Raw genomic sequence first — 18,567 nt, 5'->3', positions numbered from 1 at the left:
CCCCCCCTCCATTCCGCTCCCCATTTTTACCCCGAGGCGTGCAGCCACTTCTAAGAAGAGGACGGATTTGAAGTGGGGCGTAGTTAGGACCTCAGGGCAGAAAACCCTTGGAGCCGAAGAGGCTCGTTCACGCTCGTTCTCCCGGTTTCTGGGCGGGTCTCAGCCCACTCCAGGCCTGTGAACCTACAAGCTAGCTCCCGCGATGAGGGTCCGCCGCTGAGGGCGGAGGCCGAGCTGCGCTCTTCTGAGAGAAGCGCCTTTTCAGCTCTCATCCTAATTTAGATCCCACACCTGCTCGCCCTTCCTGCTTCCGGAACTCAAACTGGACCCCCCAGTGTCAGCCTGCCTCCCTGACACTGGCCCGACCCTTCCTCCGACTCATTGCTACTCACCGGGGTGTGAGGGAGTGCACATTCCGCACGCTTTTAGTCCCCTTTACCTTTCCGGACGAACGGACCTTTTCTCAGCCGCAGTAGATGCCTAGACTGGCATTTCCATCAATCTTGTCTGTTGCCCTAGAATGATTGTGTGACAGCCCTCTTCCCTCAGGAGATAGGGTTAAAGTCTGAAATCACATATTTGAGACCATGATTGGATCTTAGTTTTCCAAGGAGTAGGATCTGAATTTAACTCAATGGATTTGGCAAGTGAATTCCCTGTACCTCAGTTTCTAACATTGTCAGTGGGTATAAAAACCATAAGGATTAATAAGCCAGTGCCTGAGATATGTAGGTCAGTGTAAATGCTTGATAAATCTTGGCTGTTATTCTTTTTTTCTTTCTTTTTTTGGTACCAGGGCTTGAACTTCAGGGGAAGTCGACCACTGAGCCATATCCCCAGCCCTATTTTGTATTTTAGTTAGAGACAGGGTTTCACTGAGTTGTTTAGCACCTCTCTTTTGTTGAGGCTGGCTTTGAACTCTAGATCCTCCTTGCCTCAGCCTCCCCAGCCACCGGGATTGCAGGCGTGGGCCACCCCTTCCGGTTTAGCTGTTAGTCTTAATGCGCTGCGGGTGCTGGGATACAAATATGAAATATGACAGTGTGCTTCTTCAAGAAGCGTACGATCTAGTGGGATAGGTAGGTAGATTTGTCGGAAAATAATTGCATAATAGTGTGATTAAAAACAAAAAAGATAAGCACAGAGTTCAGAGATGGCCAGAAAGAAGCAGCAAAGGATGTAAGAGAATTGGTCAAGAAAGGCTTTTAGCGAGGGGGGGGGGTGCGGGGTGTACCGGGGATTGAATTCAGGGGCAGTCTACCACTGAGCCACATCTCCAGCCCTATTTGTATTTAGAGACAGGGTCTCACTGAATTACTTAGCGCCTCACAGTTGCTGGGGCTGGCTTTGAACTCTCAGCCTCCCGAGTGTGCCACTGCAGCTGGCCCTAAAGAAAGGCTTCTTGCAGGGGAAGGTGAACCAGAAGGTCAAGACAGCATTAGATATCCCAACAGTGAGCTTCAGAATAGGGATCACTCTTGGGACTTTTGGGGACAGGAATGGGTGGGGGAACTGCAGGAGGTGAGCAGGCCAGATCATACAGGTCTAAGTGTGCACCAAGGAGTTTGTGGGCTTTAACCCTATAGGCAGTGAGGAGTCCTCCAAGGGAATTGCTTGAGCAGACTTGCACTTTAAGTTTATCATTCTGAAAAGCAGTAGGTTTTCATTATTGGTTGAGCTGTATGGGGTAAAGGAGAAGAAGGTCCTGAAAACACTTTTAACCAGTGTTTAACTAGTGAGGAACTCTGCAGAGGATTCAGGAGGACAACAAGTTCAGTTTGGAATATATTGGGTTACTGTGGGACTAACCTGTAGAGACTCGGAAGGTGGTTGAACTTGGATCTAGAGGATATATCTTTAGGAACTTATACAGCATGGCCTCAGCCTTCCTTACCTCTTGTCTTCTACCTCTCTTTCAGGAATTCTCTAGTCCAGTGATGCTGCTTTGTTTCTTACCTAAACATATCCACAATGTCCTCCCCTAAGGAATTTGCACATGCCCAAGAAACCTTCATGGCTCTTCTCTCTTTACCTAAATTTTTCCTCATATCCCCATCCATGGCCATTGTCATACCAAACTTTTTTGTTGTGGTGTTGCTGCTGCTGGGGATGGAACCCAGGGCCTTGCACATGCTAGACAAGTGCTTTAACCACTGAGCTGCATCCCCAGCCCCTTGTACCAAACTTCTTTACCACTGGACTTACTGTTTATTTGTTGCTTGGCCTGGGCTATTCTGTAGTGGTGACCTCTTTGGGCACAGGCCCAGTCTCCACAGTTAGCACCAGTTTATTTTTTTATTTATTTATTTTTTTAAATCTTTTTTTTTTTTTTTTAGAGAGAGAGAGAGGTAGAGAGAGGTAGAGAGAGAGAGAATTTTAATATTTATTTTTTAGTTTTCGGTGGGCACAACATCTTTGTTTGTATGTGGTGCTGAGGATCGAACCCGGGCCGCACGCATGCCAGGCGAGCGCGCTACCGCTTGAGCCACATCCCCAGCCCCAGCACCAGTTTATAAACTCTAAGGACTGATCTGGTTCTGGCTCTGGGTGAGGCCCTAGGGTTACAGCAACAAGAGAGTCACACAGACCTTGTCTTAATGGGGCTGATTGCCTAGCAAAACCTGGCTTGGAAGATCAAGTCTTGAGTATGAAGGTGTCCATCCAGGTCCAGGCTGCCAAAGAAACATGACATGGAGACCTTTTTTTGTTGGGGTTCAGGGCCCCCCTCTCCCCCCAGAGGAAGTGGTTCTTTAAGTGGTACTCTGAATTAACTAGGCAGAGAGAACAGCATGTGTATGGACCCTAGAAGAGAAGGTGGTATGTTTGAAGCATAGAGGGCTAATGTGGCTGGCTGGAATTGGGGCAGAGAGCCCAGCAGGAGCAGCAGACCCCCCATCCTGGGCCTGTGGGCCATACTTAGTCATTCATTCAGACCATTTTTCTTGGTTATCATATATATGCTGGGCAGTTTTAAGTGGTGGGATTACTGCAATGAACAAGAAAGTAAAGTATTTCCTTTGGGAGATAGAATAGACCAGTAAACAAACAAGGAGATGTAGGAGGAGGCCTCTTTGGGAGGCTTGTTGGGAAAGGCCTATCTGTCAGGTAACATTTGAGCTGAGGCCTAAAAGATGAGAAAACCAGTTGTATGTATGAGAAGTACAAAGACCCTGTGGTAGGCATGCTCAAGAAACAAAAGAAAGATCACTTATCTGGATCACTGTGAATGATTAGGAAGAGTGGAGCAAAAGGAAAGAGAGGATGCAGGGTCCATCCTCTATGGCCATGGTAAATTTTAAGTACCAGAGTAATCTGAAGAAAACTGAAGTGATCAGAGGTTTTTGGTTTTGTTTTTGAGAATGGGGTCTCACATGAAGTGATCAGAGGTTTTTGGTTTTGTTTTTTGTTTTTGAGAATGGGGTCTCACATGTTGCTTAGGCTGGCATTGAGCTCCTGTGTTCAAGTGATCTTCCTACCTCAGCACTGCAAGAGCTGGGACTGCAGTGTGCACCACACTGCCTAGCTTTTTTTTTTTTTTTTTGTATTAGGATTGAACACAGGAGCATTCTATCATTGAGGTATATCCCAGCCCTTTTTTATTTTAAGCCAGGATATCACTGAATTGCCCAGACTGGATTTGCATTCTCCTGCACTAGCCTCCCTGGTCACTGGGGATTAAAGGTGTGTACAGCAACCCCCCCCCCCAGCCATTTTTTTTTTTTTTTAATTTTTTTTTTATTTATTTTTATGTGGTGCTGAGGATTGAACCCAGGGTTTCACACATGCAAGGCGAGCGCTCTACCACTGAGCCACAACCCCAGCCCAGCCCACCAATTTTTTTTTTAATTTATTTTTTAGTTTTCGGTGGACACAACATCTTTATTTTATTTGTATGTGGTGCTGAGGATCGAACCCAGCGCCTCCCGCATGTCAAGCAAGCGCGCTACCGCTTGAGCCACACCCCCAGCCCTCACCAATTTTTAAAAAAAAATTTTTTTAGTTGTAGTTGGACACAATACCTTTAATTAATTAATTAATTGATTGGTTTAGACATAAGTGGTGCTGAGGGTTGAACCCAGCACCTCACACATGCTAGGTGAGCACTCTATTGCTGAGCCACAACCCCAGCCCTCCAAATTTGTTTTTAAGACAACTTTGGCTGCTGTGTGCAGTATGAACTGTAGGGGGCAAGAGTGCAAATAGGAAGACCAGTTTAAGAAGGTCTTTGCAGGGCTGGGGTTGTGGCTCAGTGGTAGAGCGTTCGCTTAGCATGTGCAGGGCCCTTGGTTGGATCTTCAGCACCACATAAAAATAAATAAATAAGTTAAAGTTATTGTGTCCAACTAAAAAATAAATTACAAAAAAACAAAAAAAAGGTCTTTGCGGAAGTTGGGTGATGGTGATGCTAGGATGGGAATGGCAGTTGTGAGCAGGCTAGACAGGTTTCAGAGAGATTTAGGTAGTGGAATGGACACGTCCAGGTGATGGACATGAAAATGAAAGAGGGAGAGAGGAGTCAAGGCTCACACTCTGGTTTCTAGGTTGAATGACTACATAGTTGATTATTTTGGGTCTCGAGGTACAAGGTGTTTCTGAGATACCCCAGAGGATGCATAGATATCTACACAGTTCTGTAGAAGAGTGGTGTTTTAGACCATTTTCTGCTACTGTATCAGGATATCAGACTGGGTAAATTATAAAAATAGAATTTTATTTGGCTCATGGTTCTGGAGGCTGGGACATCCAGGATTATGGTGCTAGCATCTGGCGAGGGCCTCTGTGTTGTTGTACTATGATGGGAGGGCAAGCAAGCAAGCATATAGGAGACAGGAAATATGGCTGGACTCATATTTTTTAGCAGGAGGTTCAAGGGAGAGACAGCAACACCTAGGACAGAATGAGGAGGGAGGGCAGAGGTAAACCAAGAAAGCAGGACACAGGCAAGTGTCCACTGGGTGTAAAGATGGACATGTTGTTGACTGTAAAGAGTAGCCTTAGGAGAATGGTGAGTGGGAAAGTTTTGGAAGTTTGGCCCAGAACAGGAGAGGGGTCAGGGGTGGAGTCTTTGGACAGAGGTTGTGTTGCAGCCCTTGGCTGTTCCAGGAACCCAACAGAATCCTGTCCCAGGAAAGCAGACATCCATAAGCTGCAGAGGGCAAGTCATCTTGTCCCAGCCACTTCCTATCAGAGGCCTGGGTGGTTAAGAAATCATGCTGAACCCAGATGGAGCTGAGGGCTCAACGTGGGAGGGTGCCCCAAACACTACTTGATAAATCCTGCACCAACCAGGAGGGCTGGCATGCCCAGGATGAACCCTTGACCTCAGTGGTTTATCACCTCATTTTCTAAGGCGGTGCCCTCTGGTGAAAATGCATTTGTTCCCAAAACTTGTTGTCAGTCCTTCGTGACTGACAACCTCAGGTGGACCAACTGAATTTAGAAAGAACCAAACAGTAGCACAAAATGATGTAAGATGGGCAAAAAAGATAGCTTCAAGAGTTTATCTGACCTATTGGGTCACCCCTGCCACCCACTTTCACTTATTCCAGTGACCAGACAGCAGTCAGACCTTTTTCACTTTATTGTACAAAAAAAAAGGGAAAACAAAACTTCCACAGTTGGCCTTAAGCTTAGGCAGACACCTCTAAGCCATTCCCTCCCACCTCCCATAATACAAATTCAAGTGTGGTTGTTGTTGAAACCTACAAAACACTCCTTAAATATTAGAAAAAAAAGGTGGGGGAATGGGGGTCTTCCCACCCCAGCCATCCCGTCCCAGTGCCAAAATGCACTCAGAGCGACCTCTTACAGCACCAACACCCCCACCCCCATGGCCCTGTCTGTACTGTAAGAATTTTTCAATTTTTAAAACAGGAAAAGTGTCCTGTTCAAAGTTATTTTTAAATGAAAACACATTCCACTAAAACATAATAGTGCAGGGGCATTCAGATAAAGGACGTTGGGTGGGGGGGTCTTTGCAGGGGTTCTTAGGAAGAAATAACCTATAAACTCCTGTACTTAATTCCTGGGTCAGGATAAAGGAAGGGGAGTGGGAGTGGGGAGTGTCCCTCCCTAGGCCTCCCCATCCAAGCACCAGGGTCCAGGCAAAGCAGATTGTCTCTGCTTTCATTTGAGAGACCCACAGCCTATCTGGGGTGGGGCCCTTTACCTTTTCTGCCCCACCACCTTGGCAGAGGTCCCACTTCCCCCATTCCTGGCTTTCATTCAGAGGGGAAGGTGGGAAGCACAAAGCCCCGATTAAATAGGTCACTGACATGATTGTTTAAAAAAAAATTTTTTTTAAACCAATTTAGTAAAAACTGCCAACAACAAAAATTAAATCCACAGATAAGGTGGCTTGGCTTATTAAGAGTCAAGGAATCAGGGTACCAAAAAACTTGGGATGGCTGGCAAGGGTTAAAGGGACAGCTGCAGAAAGCAGCTTCTGTAGCCCCTTTCCCAACTATAAGGTTGAGGGGCAAGGAAGAGGGGGAGCAGACCTGAGAAATCAAAGGAAATGGGGTGGCCAGAGGACATGGGGGAAGGCAGTTAGGGATGTGTACATAAGAGCTCAACACACTTCCTGATGCCCAGATTCTGAGCCCAGAGTGGCCAGGCTGGCCCCTCACATGAGCCAGAAGGCCTTTTCCACCAAAGAAAAGCTTTAAGGTTCACACCATTGTCTGCCCCTTCCCGCCTTCCTGCTGGACAGTAGGGACCAGCAGCAGCTCAGATGCACATGACCCTGGCACAGGGAAACTGTATAGGAAGCATCAAGAGTGGCTTCAGTGCCCTCCCCAAATAGAACCAGAGACCAGGCAAAGTGGAGACATGCAGAGAAGGGCAGCCTCAGCCTGTTCCCACTGGGATCATCATCTCCCTGGCCCTCACCAACCCTTTTCCAGATTCACAAAAACTGAGGTGGGCTCCAGGACAGACCCCTTCTCTCTTCTACACGCACTCAAACACACCCACAGGTGCACTCATGCTATATACAGCGTGTGCGCGTGCACACGTACACACACACACACACACACACACACACACACACACTCACTCTCTCTCCCACACACATCAAGACCATTTAAAAAAAGTTCCAAATCTACCCCCTAAACCCTCCCTCTCCCAGAAATGACAACAGAGACGGCAGCCGGGATCGGTAGGAAACGTCTCGTTGACAGCTCAGAGCTTAAAAAAAAAATATATACACATATATAAAAAACACTTCTGCCCCTCCCCCATGAGTGGGTCCAGGCAGCTCCTTTCTGCAGGGGCAGGGGAGAGGACCATCAGGGCAGTGCCTGTTTTCTCAAAGGCACCCGCCCGCCTCTCCCAACAGTTTCCCTGCCTCCAGTTCCAATGCAGGGGTCCAGGTGGTGAGCCCCTCTGGGAAGGAAGGAGTCCTCCCCAAGCTTCCACCCCACCTTGGTTTGGGTTGCAGGTGTGGAGGGCCTCACTGAACTCTTTGGGACTCCCCACCCCTGGTCCATTGTCCATGCCAGAACCGCAAGTGCAGAAGAGGGGTGGGGTGGGCCAGTCTGGTCCAGTGCTGGCTCAGTCTGATGGTTGCTCTCCCTGGAGGACCCCCAGGGCTGATTGCTCCAAGGCTACAGAGTCCTGGCCTGGGCTCCTGCAGTCCCCTACCCCCACCATATTTTGTTTAAAAAAGAAAAAAAAGAAAAAGAAAGACAGAAAGTGGGGGAGGCCGGGGGTAGGGGACAGAACATGGGGGAGACACAAAGGTGGTCAGTTGGGGAGGGGAGCTCTAAAGCTCTCCCTGGCTGCCCCGGGGGGTGAGCCTCAGTTGGAGTCAGAGTCTGAGGAGTCCCCTGAGGAGGAGGAGCTGGAGCTGCTGCCCTCAGACTCATTGTCTTCATCCTCGTCGTCATCCTCATCATCATCTTCATCCTCATCATCCTCCTCGTTCTAGAGGAAGAAAGGATGTACAGTTACCAGGTGGCCCTCCTTGTGGAACCCAATCCTGCCCCTCCCACCATGCCCTGCCTGCCCCACCTCATCCCCATCCTCGCTCTCATCTTCACTGCTGGATCCAGAGGAGTCCCCACCATCCTCAGAGGAATCCCCATTCTCATCATCTTCCTCTTCTTCATCTTCATCCTCATCATCCTCATCCTCTTCATCATCATCCTCAGATTCCTGGAGGGGCAGAGAGACACCAGTGGTCTTGGCCTAGCCACTCCAGGCACTGGGACCCTGTTGTACAGATACTTGCTCCCTAACTGGGAGAAGCTCCTTACCGACTTGGACTGCAGGGTGGTCCGGCTGGACTTGGGGTTTGGGCCTCGCAGCTTGGTCATGCTCTTACGTTTCTGTAGGAGAGGATGGGGATGCACAAGGGGCAGCTGTGAGTTCCAGGTCCTGGGGATCCCTGCCCCCACCATGCCACTGCCGGGCTCCCAAACTCACATTGGAGATGTATTCTTTATATGCTGCACGGTCCTGGGGAGACAGACTCTGGGGAGACAGAGAGAAGGTGGGGGTTGGAACGCTCCCCAGATTACTGCCAGCTGAGCATACTGAGCTCCAGCCAGGCGATAGGTCTCTTTACATCACCCATCTTTATACCTGGTCTCTGAAGAGTGCCCCAGGGGTCTAGGAATACAGCTCAAGTTTCTGCTTTTGATGCTACATCCCCACATCCTTTTATTTTTATTTTGAGGCAGGGTCTAAGTTGTCCAGACTGACCTCAAATTTGCCACCCTCCTGCCTCAGCCTTGATTATAGGCTTGTGCCACCATTCCTGGTTAATGTAAGCCACTATGCATCAAGACTGCTCATTTTCATTTTCTTACTCTACCCAAATGGAGGCTCCATAGATGGGGCCTTCTTTAACTTAGACGTCTCCCCACAATGACTCAACAAAGCCTGATATCGTCAACTCTACTTGGTCCTGAGTTCCCTGAGCCACTGATGAGGCATTGGGGCTCATCTAACATTTGGAGCGTCTAATCTCTGGCCAAATTCTTGCCTAATTTGGGTGGCTGGGGAGGACACAGATGATTCTCCTCACTCTACAGATCTTACTACTCAACCAAGCTCAGAGACTAGGAATCAAGCCAGAGTCTAAAGAGGACCCCCAGTCCCAGATGGAGAGAGGAAAGGCAGTCTGATTTCAATTTTTCTACCTACTGTATGACTTTGGGCAAATTATTTAACCTCTCTGAGCTTTGGTTTAAAAGGGTGACAGTAAACACTGCCCCATAGGACTGCTGGGGTATTGAAAGAAATGATGAATAAGACAGGATGGTGCCTCCCTCTCCCTCCCAAGGGTCCTTTGCCCTCTCACCTTGACCCAGAGGTCCAGGTGCACCCTGTACTGCTTCTGCTGCTCCTCGGCCAGCTTTTTGTAGTGCTCCTTCTGGCTCTGGGAAATGCGCTGCCAGCGGCTGCCTATTTCCACCATGCGCTCTTTCAGTGGCAGGTGGTTCAACTCTCCATTGGACAGTAGCTCCTGGGAGAACTTCTGGTAACCATTCCTAGGAGATGGGGGTTGTTAAGGGAGGGTCAAGACCCCCAACCAACAGGCCCTCTAGTCCTCACCCTCCCCACACCAAGGCAGGCTTCAGCCCCAGGCTCACATGGGAGGCTTCTTGGGTTCTCCCTGGAACTTCATCTTCTTGGAAGAATTCGTAGCAGCTGGAGGTGCCCGCATCTCACTCAGCTCTCTCTGTGGGGAGACCTGGAAGGGTCACACTCATCCCCACACCCCCTGAAATACTGCTGCCCCCTGCCCCACTCTGTCATGCCTTAACTGGTTTTCTTTTTATGTGACAGGAAGAGCAGAAACCAAAGCATGGCCAGGGAACAATTACCTAACAACTCACACCTATGTCAAGCACTATCATTTCAATGTATTTTTGGAATTGAACTCATGTCCCTCAACAATAACCCTGAAGGCCAATACTATCTCCTCCATTTTACTGATGAGACTGAGGCTCAATTGGGGGGGTGGGCGGCGTCCAGTTGAGACTGGTTCAGGGTCACAACAAGGCTGGGATCTCTGGCTCAGAGCCCCAGCTTATATGGGGGGTGGGGGTGGGCCCAGTCCTCTTCCCACCTCATATCGCTTTTGGTCTTCAGCGGCCTTCTTAATCCACATTAGTTTCTCCTTCTTCTCCATGTTGTTCCAGGTCATCTCCATGGCTTTCAAGGCCTTTACCCTATCGTTCTGGGGACAGACAAGGGTATCAGCTGAAGGGGTCACCCAGGGCTGGAGGCTACAGGAAAAACCCCTGTCCCACTTCCTGCCACCTTGAAGCGGGCCAGGTAATCGCCGATGACGCTCTGTTGCCAGATCTCCTCAGCTCTCTTGGGTGACTCTGGCAGCTTGCCCCGTTCCTCACGCTCGGCGCCTGGCTTCCTCTCAGACTGTGCCTTCAGCGCTGCCTCCCTGGCCTTGTACTTGGCCTATGGAGGACCACACAGGTGTCAGCCTCTGAGCCACCCCTAGGGGGCGCACTAAGCCCAACCAGCAGCAGCAGCAGCTCTGGGTAGGGAGGAGGGGCTGGCACAGGCGTGGGCCGCCTACCGGCCGCTCCCCCCAGAGCCAACAGCCGTGGCTGACAGCTTCCCGCCTTCCGGGGTCGGCTCGCTGGGCTCCCAGCATCTGAGTCCAGCCACACATGTAAGCCATAGGGACAGGGGCAGGGGGGAGGCTGCGCAGCTGCCCCAAGGGAGGAAGTGGTCCTAGCAGCCCCTCTGGGGACACTGGTGGGGAGGCGCCTCTCAGGGGCAAGACTAACCTTCTTCTTCTCTGACAAGTCGTTCCACATGCGGGCCAGCAGGCGGGTCAGCTCACTCTCAGAGAGCTCTGGCCTCTCCTCCTGCAGCTGCCGCCGCTTCTCCTCAGAGAAGATGAACATGGCGGACACTGGCCGTTTAGGCTTCTCTGAGCCGCCCTGGGAAGGTACAGAAGGGTCGGGATTCACAGGCCGAAGAGCCCTTCGTTCCCCTCCCGCTGGGCCGATGGTGCCTCTGCCCACCTTCCCGCCTTCCTGGGTGGGCTTCTTGGAAGCTGGGCTGGTGGCCTGCTTCTTGTTGATGTTCAACATCTTCTCCTCTCCCAGAACCCGCTGCTGCTCCTCCTCGGGCAGGCTCTGGCGGGGAAGATGAGAGGGGTGGGGCTGCAGTCTACCTGCTCTCCAGGGATCCTCAGGGCTCTCGCGCCTAGCCTGTCTTCTCTGCCCAGTCCCCACCTGGAGCAACACTCACCTCAAGGAAACGGAGCATCTCCACCTCGTAATCTTTCTTTTTCTGGGAAAGGGAGGGGAATCAGGGTCAGTTGGGGATAGGCTCACCAGAGACTCCAGTATTAGGGACAGGAACCCTCAGAAAGCCTCCCCCAGGGCCTGCTCTCCTCCAACAGATGGTAGGAAAGAGGCCTGAGCTGTCTGCCTTGACAGGCCCAGATGCCAAACCTAGCACACTGCCATGCTGGAAGCAGGTGCCAAGGCACCTATAACCAAGGACTGATTTGAGCTTTGCTGGGGTCACACTTGAAACCCCGAAGGAGGGCCCCAAAGTCTCCATGGGTTGCCCCCTGCTATGAAGCACCTGGTCACACTTCTTGTGATAGGCATCCTTCTCCTTCTGAGACAGCAGCTTCCACTGCTGGCTGCATAGCACCATGCGCTCCGTACTGGGCACATCCTTCATGTTGGCCATGAGCTCTGCACAGTACAGTGAATAGCTGTTCCTATCAAAACGGGCAGGAAGAGAGACACACCCCATAAGCAAGTGAGCAGTTGACCTCATCGCTGTAGAGCACATCCTTCACTGGCCCAGTTCCCTAGCTGCCCACTCACCCACCCACCACAGGACAGTGCTCACGGAGGTGGCTTGGTGGGTCGCCCATCAAACTTGTCCTTGAGCTGGCGTTCAGCCTTGGTAAGGGTGGATTTGGTGATGCCCTCCTCACTGATGTTCAGTTCAGGGTGCTTCTGGATATAGTCACGCATAATCTCCTGCAGAGTGAGGTGGGGGGGTGGAGGGCAATGGGGAGTGGGGTTAGCCGGGGCAGGGGAAGGGGGAGAGCCGCTGGGGAGGGAGGGCAGGGAGCAAAGCTGGGGATGGCCATGTCTGCCATTTCACACAAAACAAGCCGAACCGTGGTGCCCTGCCCTGCCCTAGCCTGAGATCTCATGGTGGGGTGGGGGTAGGGAAGATAGAGACAGAGGTGAGGGGCCCAGAAGGCCCCTCCCTCAATGGATGGCTGGGGAGTGACTGCCTCCCGCAGCATGCGGTGGCACAGAGTCAGAGGGCAGAGGCTCTTGAAGAGCCGGATGGGGAGGAGCGCAGCGGAAGCCTAACCTCGTACTTCTTCCGCTGCTCCAGGGCCTTATGAATCCATTTCAGCCTCTTTTTGTCCGAGAGCTGAGACCACTGCTTCCCCAGGGAGTCCTTCACCTCCTTCGTAGTGGCCTGCAAACCAAAAGCCGTCAGACACACACAGGCAGCCAGGGGCAGGGGGAGGGGGGTAGGGGGCACAGAGGCCCCCGCCCCCTCAGGCCACAGGAGGTCACATTAGTGTCCCCCACAGGCCAGGAGGGGAAGGCAGAGAGGCGGGGATCCCGCCTGGGTGCAAGGGGACAGGCTCACACACACACACACACACACACGCTCGCACGCCAGCTGGCCCAGGCCCTGTCCATGCAGCCCACCCCTGGGGAGGGGCCTCCTCTCCTGCTCCCCTGCACCGTGCCCAGCCGACCTGGCGCGGCTCCCCCCTTGCCACCACCGTGCGCCTCCACCCCCACCCCTTGGCCAGACACTCACATCTGGCCGCACTTTGAGATACACCTTCTTCTCATGGGTGTACCACAGCTGCTGGGGGGTTTTGGGCTTCTCAGGGATGTCCGACTTCTTGGCATTCTGGATAAGGTCGGGGTGATCCTCCCTAGCCAGGGCATGGGGAGCAAGGTTCAATGGGGGACACTGCTGGGCAGACCCAAGTTAGCTGCCCCACCCATAGAGCCTCCTAGGCCTTCCATCTGGGGCTTAGTGGGACAGAGGCTGCTTGCCTGTCCCTGCCCCTGAGCATAATACATTAGGGTCTGTATGTGACCCATCATATTCCATATTTTGCAGATGGCCAGCACCAGCCTCCAGCCAGCATTAGCCTATACTGTCACACCCAGTGCCCCATGGCCCTCCTCTGGGCTTCACTGCCTTACCTGAATCGGGCCAGGTTTCGCTCGAACTCCTGTTTCTCCCTCTGGAAGTCCTGAATATATTTCATCTGGGGGGAGGAGGGGACGGGGTCATCCAGGACCCAAGGCCTATCTCACCCGGAGCTACAAAAGCCACCAGGAACCCTCCTCGCTAGCTTTCTTGCCTCCCGCTGTGATGTGGACGGATGGTAGCCTGTGCCTTCCAGTGGATTGGGCTCACCACACACCAGACCTGGTGGCTGAGAACCAGACAGTGGGAACTACAGTGGTCTTTCAGACATGGAATCTTATTCCTATTCTATGTAAGAGAGTTGTAGAAGGGGGACTTGGCATTACCACAACCACTAAATTGTCAGTGACAGGACTAGGATTGCCCCACCCCTTTCTCTGACACCAGAAAATTCCAACGTTGAGTCTGGTGGAGACCCTGCTCCCATTACTCCCTCTCCCCACTGTCTGAGGAAGCTGACATCAGTGTGTCTATTTGGAGATGGCCCATAGGGCCAGGTGGCTGAATCCTGCTTCCAAAGCATGAAGCGAGATTGTAATGAAGGAAATTTAGAATGAATTCTTATAAGGTAGACCACATCCCAGCAGATCTGTCTCTTGGGTTTTTCTTCCCCATCCATACTACCCCTGGGGCTCTATCTGCCCCTCACATTCCTTCCCAATTCTGTAACCATCCCCTCTTGGTGCCTCAGCTACCACCATCTTTCCTACCTCTGATCCCTTCTTCCAGGCAGCTGGCTGACTGGCACCCTCTCAGGCCTCTTGTTCCCCTCTGCCACTTGGCTCCCTTCCCTCTCCCTCCTCTCCGCCTGGTCTTCCTTTCCCTCTCCTTGCCTCCCTCCCTCTAGGAGTCCCCCTACTTACACCTTGTTTCCAATCCTTGCCCTTCCTTATCTACCTTCTGTCTAGTAGCCATCAAAGTAGCCATCTCTTTTCCTCCCTTTTTTTCCCTATAATTGCAAGAATAGCACTGGAAGCAGTCAGGGGCTCATGGAGATCAAGCCAACCCCTGCCTCTCACAGAGTACACAACCAGCACAGAGAAGTGGCTCACTTTCCCCTGTGGTTCCCACAGAAAACCAAGAGCAGAACAATGTCTCCTCTGCACAATCTTGGCCCTCCACATACAAGTTTTTGGAGCCAAAAGGCACCTCACAGATATGGCTCGCCTTTATAAACAAGACCAGGCCCAGAGAAGCGAATTGACTTACCGCAAGGCCTCATACATAGCAATGTTGTGGCAGTCCAAGAGGACAAGTCTGTGTCCCCCAGGCCAGCATCTTGTCACTTTACCCATTTCTTCTGTCCATCCCTGGTTCTCAGATCCTTTGCCTCTCCCTCCCATTCCATGAGTTTTCTGTGTTGTCCCTTAACCTCATCAGGGGGGTTAATCACAACTCCAATAAATCATAGCTCCTGCTTAGCTTGGGCAGTGGCCAGAGGGCTAGTTTTACCTGGTTCCATTTTGGGTTCAGCACCAAGAGCATATGTGTCTACAGCCAGTATATATGAACCAGTGAAAAGGTCCACTGAGTGTGGCAATAGGTGTCACTTTTTGAGGGCTGGCTATGTACAACTGTCTTTTTTCCCAGTCAATGTGCCTTTTGGCCTCTCCCCATGGCCCTCATCAACTTCTCTCCTTGGCTCCATCTCATCAAACAGTATCTCTTCTCATCTACCTCTCTCATCCCACCTTACACATGTCCCATCTGCAGGATTCCTTCAGTATTTTGTTTCTTATCACTGCATGGGACTTCCTGAGCTGTCCTTGACTTGTGTCCATCCCTGCCTGGTAGACCTGGGCAACTTATGCCTGAGGTCATCAACCTCTGACTGTCTGGGACAGTGTCTGACCTCTGCAGGGGATAATATGAGGCCAGGAAAGATAAGGTGTATTCTTGTACATGGGGAAGAAAGCCCATTTAACATGTGGATGTGGCAGGGGGAAAAGTAGCAGACAGGGAGCCTAGGGTGCCAAGGCCAAGTCCTGCTCTAGCATCATTACTTGTGTGACATGACACTTAACCTCCCTGCACCTCAGTTTTTTGCCCACAGCATAAGAATAACCCCCCTTTCCTGGGGTTTCTTTGTGAGGATATTACAGGCATTAAATTAGGCCATGAGGGGAAATATGAAGGATCCAAAACTGCTGTGCAGGCCTAACACTAAGGACATGTGTGTGGAGAGGTGTATGGAAGGGGACACTGTGAATGGTCCATAGGGGACAAGGTTGGTCTGAGCAACTGCTTGGGCCTGGGTTTCACCTGCAAGGGTACCTGTTTTGACTGTGTATGGGCCTGGAATAGAGCAATCAGGTATAGCTGCCTGGGACACCACTCTGCTGTGCTGATTCCTATGTCCCTGATGCCAAGTCCCTCTAAGGCCTACCCCCACAATAACCTACACACACCAGTTGCTCCCAGTCTCTTCCCTCCCCGCACCTAAAACCCCCTCCCCCCACCTTCTTCTTCTCGGGAAGCTCCTTGTATTTCTTGGAGAGAATCTTGGTCAGGTCCAGGTTGCTCATCTCAGGGTGGAGTTTTGCATACTTGGCTCGCTTCTCCATGAAGAAGCGAAAATAAGGGGTCAGGGGCTTCTTTGGGAAGTCTGGGTGTTTCTGGAAGGTGGGACAAAGACATAACAGAGGTTAAACACCATCCTTCTTTGGAATACTCCTCCCTGGACCCTCACGCTCCACCTCCTGGTAACTCACCTTGAGTTTTTTGCCTTTATAAGGATTTTTAACATGTTCTTGAGCATCAAGGATCAATTCTGTCAACGTACGGAACTTCCTCACCTGGAGGAAGAAGGGAGGTGAGTAGGAGAAGCTGGGAAATGCTACCCCATACAGAGCTCCCTTTCCCAATGGGTTTCCACCACTCTACCAGATAATTGATTGAAAGAACAGAGACCAACAGCCCTACAATACAGGTAATCTCCACGATCCAGGCACTGACCAGGCCTGCTGCAGAGCTCACACCAAAGGACAAGTACCTCATTGGAATAGTTCAGGCAACAGAAGCCCCAGGCCCCAGGCCAATTAGTATTCATGGCCACCTGTGAGACCTTGGCAGAATTAAGACCTCTAGGCTGATATGTTAATGGTGCCATCTCCTCCACAGGCACAAGGTCAAATAGAGAGCTAACAGGTGACCACATGAACACCTTTCTAGCCTTCTTCCTTCCTGTTTACAGACTTTGTTTCATTTCCCCCTCCAAGAAGGACAAGGTAGGGTTATGTGTAGATGCATATTCATGTGTGTCAGAAAGACGGGGATTCAGTTACCTCATTAGAAATCTCCACCCATTTGAGCTTGCACATATCTCCAGAAAAATCTTTAAATGCTACTTTTTCCCAGTCCATGTGTGACTCAGTGGTTTTGAACTTGGAGCTGTCATTGGATGGAAGGTTGTTCTTCATGCATTCCAGCAAAGTTAGCATATCTTCCTGGGACCAGCGGTCTGGTGAGGGGTAAAAGAAGCCATCACACCTGGCTCATGCTATCATACTGATCTACTCCCCAGTCCTCGAGTATCCAACCTTTCTTTCCAAGAGTCCTTGTTTCCCATGTAAACAAAAGTATCTTTCCTTAAGTATAACTTATCCCTAAGCAAACTGGTCACATTGGATTAGGGCAGAGACTGGTCCAGTGTCACATGTAGAAAGCCTGGCTTGAACCCAGGACTGGCTTCCTTCAGGGATATTTTCATTTCTAACATTCCAGGCTTCCATGGGCCCCTATTAACTGTAGAAAGAGGGCAGGGGGAAATAAAGTTCCTGTGAACTGTGACTCTATTGGGAAAGCAATTAGTTTATCAGAGAGGAAAGAAAGCAGGAAGGCAACATATCTAAAGGTATTGCCAAATTCAAATTCTAGGTAGATACCATAAATGTCCAAGTGCTGAAAAAGGGGTGTGGACAAAAAGAAGACTCCATACAGATGTCTCTCTAGCACAGCTGGAAACCTACATTAGAGACAAGAATATATCATCCCTCCTCCCTCCCAGTCCCTCAAGAGAGACCAGAAAATTTCTCGCAAATAAAAATGGGATGGATATGAAGAACTATATAGGGCAGCTTTGAGGCAAGGCACATAGGTGGGCAAAGGCTCTCAGGACCCTGCTCTAGGGAGACATCCTCCCTACCCAATTCCAAGTTGTATTAGGGAACAAAAAAGGGGATCTGAACCAGCTATTTTCAGCCACTGAAATGCAATTCAGAGAGCATGGGGCCTCTCTAAAGAGTGACTGTCCTGGAAGGTGAGCTGGGATAGTAGCCATCCATGGCTCCAAGTCAAAGAGGCTCCTCACTTTTACTTGCATATGGTAACCTGGACCCCATAATCTTTTCCCCCCTCAATGTCCTACAAGCATTGCCAGATGCTGAGCTTAGTTCTACACCCCGTGCCCAACTATACTAGGTTCCTCTTGGATGAAGCCGGGGTCTAGTTGTGTATATAACTTCCATGGCCTGGGGCCTTAATTCTCCACCTGCCTTGGCCAAAACCTTATTTTTTAACAACAATAATAATAATAGTAATAATGATAATAAAAAACCTAAAAAGCCTTCCCAGTCCTGCTGCACCCCATCCCCCACCCCCTCTCAATCCTCATCCTTCCTTCGAGCCCAGGAATCAGAGTGGGGACACACTTCAGGATGACGGGGAAGCCCAGAAAGACGACTTTCACGGGTCTCCCTTCTCCCTCAAACACGGAGCGAGAGGTGTGTGAAAGACACAATTTACAGTCTCAAAGCCAAATAATTTGGATTTGGCCAAACTAAATTATTCCTTCCAAGTGTGAAGGATGCTCAACTTATAAAATTATGCTTAAGACATCCTCTCCAAGATCAGAGAATGCAGAATGGAGAATCCTTTAGAAGGAGAGCCCTGCAGACAGACATGTGGGAAAGAAGATTTAAGTTAAAAAGGGCTGGGGGTGGAGGACCCCTACCTTGGCCTTTGGGGGCGGCCATTTCCAGGTCTGTGGGGCAGTCGGCCTCTCCGTTCATCCTCCAGCTGTCCAGCCACCTCCTCGGTCGCGCTGGCCCCGCAACCCGGGGTCAAAGCCACCTCACCCTTTAGAAGAGACACCAGTCCCCACTCAGGCTGAGAGGTGGAGGCCTTTCTATCCTACCCCCATCCCAAAGGGGAGTGGGCACAGGTCCCAACTCTCAGTAAGACCAAGCCAGGATACTCAGACTTATGGGTCGGAGGGTGTGGAAGTGCGCCCCTCTTCTTCCCAACCCCCTCCCCCAGCCCCTGCAGCCCGGCTCCGCGGCGTGCGCCCTCCGCTGCCCACGCGAGAGACTGCTCCCAGCTCCCGCGTGCAGTGAGAGCCGCCCATCTTCCCTCACCCGGCCCAAAAAA

The 18,567-nt window shown here is 51.0% G+C and overlaps 1 protein-coding gene across 2 annotated transcripts; it reads right to left on the bottom strand.

The window, feature by feature from the left end:
* Positions 1–5,566: 5,566 nt before the first annotated feature.
* Ubtf (upstream binding transcription factor) lies at positions 5,567–18,471 on the bottom strand. Of its 2 annotated transcripts, XM_015495597.2 has the most exons (20): positions 18,152–18,392; positions 16,485–16,660; positions 15,912–15,995; positions 15,660–15,815; positions 13,194–13,258; positions 12,796–12,916; positions 12,331–12,441; positions 11,851–11,984; positions 11,575–11,716; positions 11,233–11,274; positions 11,004–11,117; positions 10,764–10,919; positions 10,273–10,428; positions 10,079–10,189; positions 9,600–9,688; positions 9,308–9,497; positions 8,428–8,475; positions 8,259–8,330; positions 8,014–8,157; positions 5,567–7,926 (listed from the first exon to the last, which is right to left on the bottom strand). In XM_015495597.2, the coding sequence occupies exons 1-20, from the start codon at positions 18,207–18,209 to the stop codon at positions 7,801–7,803; spliced, it is 2,295 nt and encodes a 764-aa protein (XP_015351083.1). In that variant the 5' UTR covers positions 18,210–18,392; the 3' UTR covers positions 5,567–7,800. The 2 variants fall into 2 exon arrangements, with proteins under 2 accessions (XP_015351083.1, XP_015351084.1); XM_015495598.2 differs by lacking the exon at positions 12,331–12,441 and having other exon boundaries at positions 18,152–18,471.
* Positions 18,472–18,567: the final 96 nt, after the last annotated feature.

This window comes from Marmota marmota, unplaced genomic scaffold (genome assembly GCF_001458135.2).
Source record: "Marmota marmota marmota unplaced genomic scaffold, marMar, whole genome shotgun sequence".
In the NCBI taxonomy this organism is placed as follows: Eukaryota; Metazoa; Chordata; class Mammalia; order Rodentia; family Sciuridae; genus Marmota; species Marmota marmota.
Note: the sequence above shows the minus strand (reverse complement) of the source record. Positions and strands in the feature narration are given on the sequence as shown.

Bases quoted from the DNA above. Each gene is read 5' to 3' on its own strand.
- Ubtf (XM_015495597.2), bottom strand. From the start codon at position 18,209: ATGAACGGAGAGGCCGACTGCCCCACAGACCTGGAAATGGCCGCCCCC. The intron at 15,816-15,911 runs GTGAGTTACCAG...CCCACCTTCCAG, and splicing joins ATAAAGGCAAAAAACTCAAG to AAACACCCAGACTTCCCAAA. The intron at 11,985-12,330 runs GTTAGGCTTCCG...CTCACTCTGCAG, and splicing joins AGCAGCGGAAGAAGTACGAG to GAGATTATGCGTGACTATAT.